Genomic DNA, 8,467 nt, shown 5'->3' on the forward strand with positions numbered 1-8,467 from the left:
GGAAATCTGTAATACTTTCAACAATAAAGATAAATTTTAAAAATATATTATTGTAGAAAAAAAAACAGACTATAAATGAGGATTCATTATGTCTAGAAGTAAAAAGAAAGTTTAGACGATGAGAGATGTTGATTTTATAAAAAGTCATTGCTGCCCTGACTGTTTTGGCTCAGTGGATAGAGCGTCGGCCTGCGGACTGAAAGGTCCCAGGTTCGATTCCGGCCAAGGGCATGTACCTTGGTTGCGGGCACATCCCCAGTAGGAGGTGTGCAAGAGGCAGCTGATCGATGTTTCTCTCTCATCTATGTTTCTAACTCTCTATCCCTCTCTCTTCCTCTCTGTGAAAAATCAATAAAATATATTTTAAAAAAAAATAAAAATAAAAAAAAGTCATTGCTTAAAATTTAGTCCAGTGTTAATTAATTTCTTGGGGAAAGTTAAGGAGGCTAGTCAGTACAAAAACAGTTTTGACCAGTGTTACACATTTTCATTTCTTTCTGATGACTTAATTAAACTGGAGCAATTTGGTGTTATAAAGATTATGCCAAATTGGGGAGCTGTCATGGGGTGGGGACGGGGGGAGGTTTACAAATAGTTTTTGGTTTGCTTCTCTTACTTGGAACCACAGGTCATCTCTAGTTTCTTCAGTAAAGAAACTGAGGCCTGGAAGGATGAAATGATTTGCTTTAAATCATATTCAGAGTCAGGAGTCCGCCATTTGTCTTAGTTCAACTGCCTTTTTCTGTTGTAGTCTACATTTACACCCTTAAGTCTTGAAGGCAATAGTGATCCCTTTAGCCAGTTTTTTTCTGAAATATTTAGCAGAATATTACAACAAAATTCTGTGCTGCTAGTAGACAGGCCAGGAGTATGGTAGGTGTTTTGGTTTTGAGCTTTCCCATATTTGCCACTTATAGTTGGCTCTTCATATACCTACCATTCATTTTGTCTATGATTTGAGAAAAAAAATTTAGGTAGTCTAAGCCTAAATTGTGGTATTGGCCAGTTTTCTTATCTATAAAATTGAGTTATATCTTTATGCTATTTAAATTGGAAAGAACATTCATTAATAATTTTTATAGCTAAAACCATGTCTGTTCTTCAGAAGAATTTAGTTTAGACAGACAAATAATAACTTTAAAGTAAAATGGTTGGTGACCTGGGATGCCTAATTTGTCCTCTACTTTACAACTATGTGTTTTTTATGATTTTCCTGCTTTCCCATTTCAATTTTTGAGTTGTTACTTTTACTCATAATGCCTTTCTGTTTTCTTTTATAGTCGTACTCCTGGAAGTCGTCAAGCCTCTCCAACTGAAGTAGTTGAGCGCCTGGGCCCCAATACTAATTCCCCAGAAGGATTGGGCCCTCTTCCTAATCCTACAACTAATAAACCACTTGTTGAAGAATTTTCAAATCCTGAAACTCAGAATCTGGATGCCATGGAACAAGTTGGTCTGGATTCTTTACAGTTTGACTATCCTGGTAATCAGGTACCAATGGACTCTTCAGGAGCTACTGTAGGCCTTTTTGACTACAATTCCCAGCAGCAGGTAAGCATGCCCCTCCTTTAAAGAGGCTCCTCTTAACTATGTACTGGTGTGTAGCCTGAAGTGCTAAGAGGCATTAACATGAATAATAGGGGTGCTATGGAACACTTCATGTTTTATTGAATAAATGTTTTTGTAGTTGAGAAAGTTTTTTAACTAAGTGTGTAAAATATTCTATTCACAGTTTTCTAAATAGAAATGTAATGCTTTGAGACTAATTTTTGTATTAAATATTTCCCCTAATAGCTCTTTCAAAGGACTAATGCATTAGCAGTTCAGCAGTTAACTGCAGCTCAACAGCAGCAATATGCATTAGCCGCAGCTCAGCAGCCACATATAGGTGAGTTTTTATAAGTTACCATTTTGATTAGACTCAATCCTGTGTTAAAGCATTTAGATGTTTTTCCTTTTACTGAGTGTTATTTCATTACTCTTTTAAACATCTCATTGAGATCATCAAAGATTAATAGATTACATGGCAGGAGTAAAGATTTACTAGGGAAGAACTGTTTCTGATTATTATGTGTATCCTTGGTTATAGAAAAATCTAATTCAGTGAAAGATGTCAGCAAATAATTTTATTTCACAATGTGCAGTTGAGAGAGTCAAACACTTGGAAATTCCAGTGAAATTATTTGTATCCATTATCAAATCAGAATGTTTATTTTTTTGTAAAAATATTTTTTATTGATTTCAGAGAGGAAAGAAGAGGGAGAGAGAGAAACATCAATGATGAGAGAGAATCATTGATTGGCTGCTTCCTTCACACCCCACACTGGGGCTCGAGTCTATAACCTGGGTATATGCCCTTGACTAAAGTCGAACCCGGGACCCTTGAGTTTGCAGGCTGACGCTCTAGCCACTGAGCCAAACTGGCTAGAACAGAATGTTTCTTTTTAAAGCGGTTTAAAAATAGGAATCCTAAGAAAAAATTTAAAAATATTTTATTCCTTCATTAAGGTTTTGGGACTTTTAGTCTTTTTTTTCCCCCAGAGAGAAAAGGGGGGGGGGGGGACAGAAACATCAGTGATGAGAGAGAATTATTGATTGGCTGCCTCCTGCATGCCCCACACTGGGGACTGAGCTCACAACCCGGGCATATGCCCTGACCTTCATGTTAGGGACTGTGACCTCCTGGTTCATAGGTCAATACTCAACCACTGAGCCACGCCAGCTGAGCAACCTTTAGTCTTTAATGTGAATTATTAAAATGACACATTTGTTACTACTAGAGTTCAAGTATGTGTTGTTTGTGTTGGGTTTTTTAAAGGTTCCCCAGCTACACTTTACATAATTATAGTATAGTACCAAAACCAGGAATACGACATAATAAATGTGCATGTATAGTTTTATGTCATTTTATCACATGTAACCATTTTTATGCCTATTTGATTTTGACTAACTGATTTATTTCCTGGTTGGAAAAGTGAAAACTCTGACCATCAGAATCTCTGTTTCAGAAATGAAGAACCTTTTAATATATTGTTAAATGCCCAAGAATTTAAGTACATTCTCCTTCTCCATCCCAAATTCAGAGTAGAAATGTTTTTAATTAATGACGAAAATCATACTTTACATTTTCATTCATTATTTCTCCCCCTTTTAAATACAGCTGGTGTATTCTCAGCAGGCCTTGCTCCAGCTGCATTTGTGCCAAATCCATATATTATTAGTGCTCCTCCTGCAGGGACTGATCCATATACCGCAGCAGGATTGGCTGCAGCAGCAACATTAGCAGGTAACTTATTGTTCATCCTTGTTGCTTATTATGGATTTAGTTTTAATCTTGGTATAAGCTTTATTGTGGTCTATTTGGGCAATTTGAAGTTCCTAGGAACAACTGAAACATTTATACAGAATGAGCTGAAGTTTCCAGAATTTATTTATTTGTTTATATATTTATATATTTTTATTGATTTCAGAGAGGAAGGGATAGAGAGAAAGAGATAGAAACATCAGTGGGGAGAGAGAATCATCGATCGGCTGCCTCCTGCACGCCCCCCACTGGGGATCGAGCCCACAACCCAGGCATGTGCCCTTGACCAGAATCAAACCCGGGACCTTTCACTCCGCAGGCCGATGCTCTATCGAGTGAGCCAAACCAGCTAGGGCCAGAATTTATTTTTTAACTGTAATGCTACAGAAGAAACATAAGCCTGATAACTTTCCTCCTATACATAATTGGTTTACCTTTTAGTTTTTTAGTTTCAGAAATCTTACATTGCCAAACAAATCTTCATTCTTGTGGCTAATCCCATTCATTACCCACAGAGACCATGTAAATTAAAGTTACTTCTCAAAAAATAAACTGGGTTAGTGTTGTAAATACCCACGTCAGGGAAAGTATATGTTAAAGTGCTTCTGCATTCTTGAATATGAGTATGTAAAAGTAAAGTTTATTTAGCAATATTGAAATTTGCAAGTAAGCTGAGGGACAAAAGATGGGGTGGAGTTACAAAGAACTTCTTAAAAACTGTCAAACCTTGAAACCACCACTCAACTGAAATAAACACCAAAACTATATAGTGTTACATGTCAATTATATCACAATAAAACTGGGGGGATTTTTTTTAGAAACTGAAGCTGTATTTATTGCTCATTTAAGTAAGGAAGAGTTGGGTGCTTGTCAGGCACAGTCTCACTCAGCAAAGTAATTTGCTGATCTATAGGAGTTTTTGGCCGGGTTGGGGGGTGGGGTGGGGCGTGTTTTAGGTTGACTTGATTACAAAGACAGAAATGAATTTGTCTTAACACACTTCGTACCGCTCAGGAGTTTTCTCGTGTTTCGCGCGCCATCTGTTAAGGACCGCTCACGAGTGTTCTCGTTTTTCACGCCCATGGAAAAAGGAGCGAATCCTCTTCATAGAGGAAATTTTGTTTGGTCCCTCTTCATAGAGGAAAATGTTTTACGCAGTACCATACGTTAAAAAAGTACTAGGAACTACTTTAATTGTTGTAAGTAAAAATGTTATAATTATTGAAAAACAACACCTAAAGTGCATTATGATGATTTAAATAACGTGCAGTTTGCCCAAAAACGTGCGGTCCCTGGCGTATGTCTTAGAGATTTCTATGCGGTACGCAATGTGTTAAGCATGGTTTATGTTGGTTATCAAGGAAGGCACAGGGTGATGTCAGCCACAGAAGTGTGTTCACTGGAATGAGAACAGTCTTTGCCGAGGAGTTTGGGGACTTTTTTTTTTTTTTATTCAAGAGTTTAAGAAGTGGAAAAAAATGTTAATTTCATATTGTTTAATATCTTAGTTTGCTGACTGAAACTGATCTATCACATTCAGTAGTTTTTGGTCTATATCTGCATGTGATTCCATAAGCATGTGAGTTTTTTTGGTGCCATTTAATTGGATGTTAGTGTGTAAAGTGCTGGTATATCATTCATACAGAAATCATTAATCTATGGAACTGAAAGAAGCAACTTTAAGAGGTCATTAGTTTTGAGATGCATATGGTAGGCATTCTGGACTTCGGCTTTCTAAGACCAGTGCTATCCAGCAGAAATATAGTGTGAGCCAGATAATGTAATTAAAATTTTTCTTGTAGCCACTTTATAGAAATAAAAAAGATGAAATTAATTTCAATGATATGTTTGATTTAGTCCAACATATCTAAAATAATTTCAATACGTAATCAATATTTTTTAAATTATTAATAGATATTTTCCCCTTTTTTCATGCTAGCTCTTCAGAATCCATGTATATGTATACTTACAACACATCTCAATTTAGGCTATCCAACTTTTAATTATTAAATAGCCACCAGCTATTAATAGCTGTTAATGGCTTCTGGGTACTGTTTTGAACAGAGAGGTTCTTGGTAGTTGTCTGACTCTTAAAAATCTACAAATTAGATACACTAAATTTCATATCAGTGGAATATTAGGACATGTTTCTTAGGAATCATGACACCTTGCTTATTAGTTTAATGATGGGCTTATTGTACATGATGCTATTTACTTTCTAGGGATCAAACATTGTCTTGAATTAAGTAAAAGAGAGTAATTCTATTTTTCCTAGTTTGCTTTCTTATGTTTGTGTTCCTCTGTACTCATATTAACTAGTTTTTTCTTGCCTTGACTCACTAGTCCCATTTTCCTAACCACATAAACACTGATGTTTTTGTGTGATTTTTAGTTGCCTTGTGAGAATTGTGACTAAGTCTACTTTAAATATGAAAAATACTTTAAAATTCAAGGTTTGCGATTCAAATATAGTTGTGGCAAGCTTGGTACCAGAATGTTCCTTAGTTTTATATTATAGATTGCAAATCAGAAGATGAATGTCTAGTTTATTTTCCTAATTCTTTTCAATAGTCAGAAAATATTTTTAAGAGAAGTAATGAATTGAGGATAGAGGATCTTACAATTCTTTGGTGAATAATGTTTTCTAATTAACTTGTTTGTCAATATCAAACCCATAAACTGGCATTTAGTGAATTTTGGATAGTTAACTGTCCTGTTAATTCATTGGTCCTCTTAAGTTTAGCTTCACGTTTCTCCATTAAGGCCACTGCTGTTGCTCTTGAATATTCACTCTCTCTCTTAATAATTAATGTTTCAATGAGACTTTCTCCCTAATAGAATAAGCAAAAGTAAAAGGGTATAGTAGGTGTAAGTGGATACAGGATTATAAGGACATCTTCTCTAAGTCTTATGTACTATCCCCTTTTATGATCTAGCGGTGACTGACCTCATTTATCTATAAAATGTAGTAACCCCCCCCCCCCCTTTTTTTTCTTTTTGTGTGTGTGTGGGGGATGTGAAGTTTAGGTCCGGCAGTGGTTCCACCTCAGTATTATGGTGTTCCATGGGGGGTGTATCCAGCCAATTTATTTCAGCAACAAGCTGCAGCTGCGGCAAACAACACAGCAAATCAGCAAGCTGCATCTCAAGCTCAGCCTGGACAGCAACAGGTATAGGCCTGCCTTCATTCTGTTAATATCTGAAGCGTCTCTGAAATTGTATGAGCTCTTTGTGTTCAAGATGTGTGTCTTTTCTCTTTATTTTCTTCAGTATGTGAGATGCATATATCTGATTGCCAGAAGTAGGTTTACTGCGCCATTGTGACATTCTTTTAAATAGTTAATAAAGCTATTTTAATAATCATAACCTGCATGTCTTTTTCCATACAAACAACTGTAAATCTACTTTTGTCCATACTTGTGTAGTTAGTGCACAAGTCTCGATTACATGATTTTTTTCTAATCCGTGGTCTATGAATTTAAAGATTTGCTTGTATTTCAGTTTTACATTTCTGTTGAAACCTCTAGCAATATTAAATTTTTCTTTTCAGTTCCTAAAGTGTGCTAATAATGTTCCTATCAAAATAATTGTCACTTCAATTTTTTTCAGTTTTCTTCTGGATATTTAAATTACTATTTTAAGTATTAACTTAATATAGTTCTGACCAGAAAAAGAAGATTACTGGGTACTTCATATTTTTAAGCACGAAAAGATGAAATATTTTCACTAAAGGTTAGATTTACCTTCTTCAACAAAATGTTTATCACAAAGATTTTTTTTTTAATTTCAAGCATTTTCCTAGAACTATTTTGGTACATGTAAAACTATTGATAAATTCCAGATACCTGGTTGTCAAATTCAACATATTTTTAGCAAAGAAACAGTTTAATGACAAGTATAGTGTTATTTACTTGCCAGTTAAATTTTATTCTAAATTTTCTTTAATATAGTTTAATATACTATATATTGATGTTCTATCGAAGCTGTTTTTTGGCTCAATCCTTATAGATACAAAAACATCATATAAAAATTACTTTTAATCTAAATTTTTTCTTTTTTAGGCAAACTACCTGAATAATGCACCCATGTGTGATACTTACTTATAGGATGGTCTTACAATGAATGAATCCCCCTTATCCTGAATTCCTTAAATACTTTATGAATTTAATGTGTATTGTGCTTGTGTTTAATCACTAAAACAACTACATATTGCAAAGTAGTAAAATTTGACCAGCCCTAAGAGTTTGCTTTGTTTTGATGTAACCTTGTGTTCTTTTGTTCACCCCAAGGTTTTACCCTAAAAAGCAGCTTCTGAATTCTAAAAACTTGGTTCAATTAGAAGTTTTCACTCAACTACATAACAGACTAAATGAATAATGATACTTTATTTCCTTAAGCCTCCTGTGTTTCAGTGTTCAGCCTTAAAGACTAATAAAACATAAATTAAACTTAACTTCATCTAAGATTTTGTCAGAGCATAAATACTAGAAATAATTTTTCTGAAAGACCTAGAACCTCCATGTTGCTTAATAAATAGATTGTTCTAGTTGTCAAGAGTCAGTGATTGTGTTTTTGATGTTAAGTATTTTGGATTATTTCATGCTAAATCGACATTTCATTGCATATAAATATGTTCAAAGAATATTCAAAGGCTATTTGTGATATATACAAAATTGTTCAAGATAAATTTATATATCTGTTACTTTATAATTTCGTTTTTAAGGAAATCATTTGTCCTTTGTAGGTTCTTCGTGCTGGAACAGGTCAGCGCCCTCTTACTCCCAATCAGGGCCAGCAAGGGCAACAAGCAGAGTCACTTGCAGCAACAAATCCAACTTTGGCTTTTGGTCAGGGTCTTGCTACTGGCATGCCAGGTATATAGTTGGTTAATTGTAGAAATTTGAATAGATATTATTTTGTAATTGATTTTTAGAGAGAGAGAAAAATATCTGTTGGCTGCCTCCTCTATACCCCCCAGCAGAGATCGAGCCTGCAACCGGCTATTTGAATAGATTTAGAATATTAAATGTAGACTGTCACACCGAAGAGTGAAAAATCTTGCCTACTTTGCAATAAATTATTTACAATTCAGATGCCAAGAGTTGAAATTAATACTATTTATGAGACTTAATGACAGGGATGGGAAATATGTATTAGAATTCT

At 34.9% G+C, this 8,467-nt stretch overlaps 1 protein-coding gene across 4 annotated transcripts in view; it reads left to right on the forward strand.

Annotated features, from left to right (window-relative positions):
* The window catches only part of PUM2 (pumilio RNA-binding family member 2), a 55,997-nt gene that overhangs the window by 13,886 nt on the left and 33,644 nt on the right, over nucleotides 1-8,467 (forward strand). For all 4 annotated transcript variants that reach the window (XM_005874940.2, XM_005874937.2, XM_014546692.1 and 1 more), the window contains 5 exons: nucleotides 1,281-1,551; nucleotides 1,795-1,888; nucleotides 3,161-3,286; nucleotides 6,332-6,474; nucleotides 8,049-8,178. In XM_005874940.2, coding sequence (XP_005875002.1) covers nucleotides 1,281-1,551; nucleotides 1,795-1,888; nucleotides 3,161-3,286; nucleotides 6,332-6,474; nucleotides 8,049-8,178 — 764 coding nt within the window. The remainder of the gene's footprint in view (nucleotides 1-1,280; nucleotides 1,552-1,794; nucleotides 1,889-3,160; nucleotides 3,287-6,331; nucleotides 6,475-8,048; nucleotides 8,179-8,467) is intronic.

The sequence above is a fragment of the Myotis brandtii genome, unplaced genomic scaffold (assembly GCF_000412655.1).
Source record: "Myotis brandtii unplaced genomic scaffold, ASM41265v1 scaffold454, whole genome shotgun sequence".
In the NCBI taxonomy this organism is placed as follows: Eukaryota; Metazoa; Chordata; class Mammalia; order Chiroptera; family Vespertilionidae; genus Myotis; species Myotis brandtii.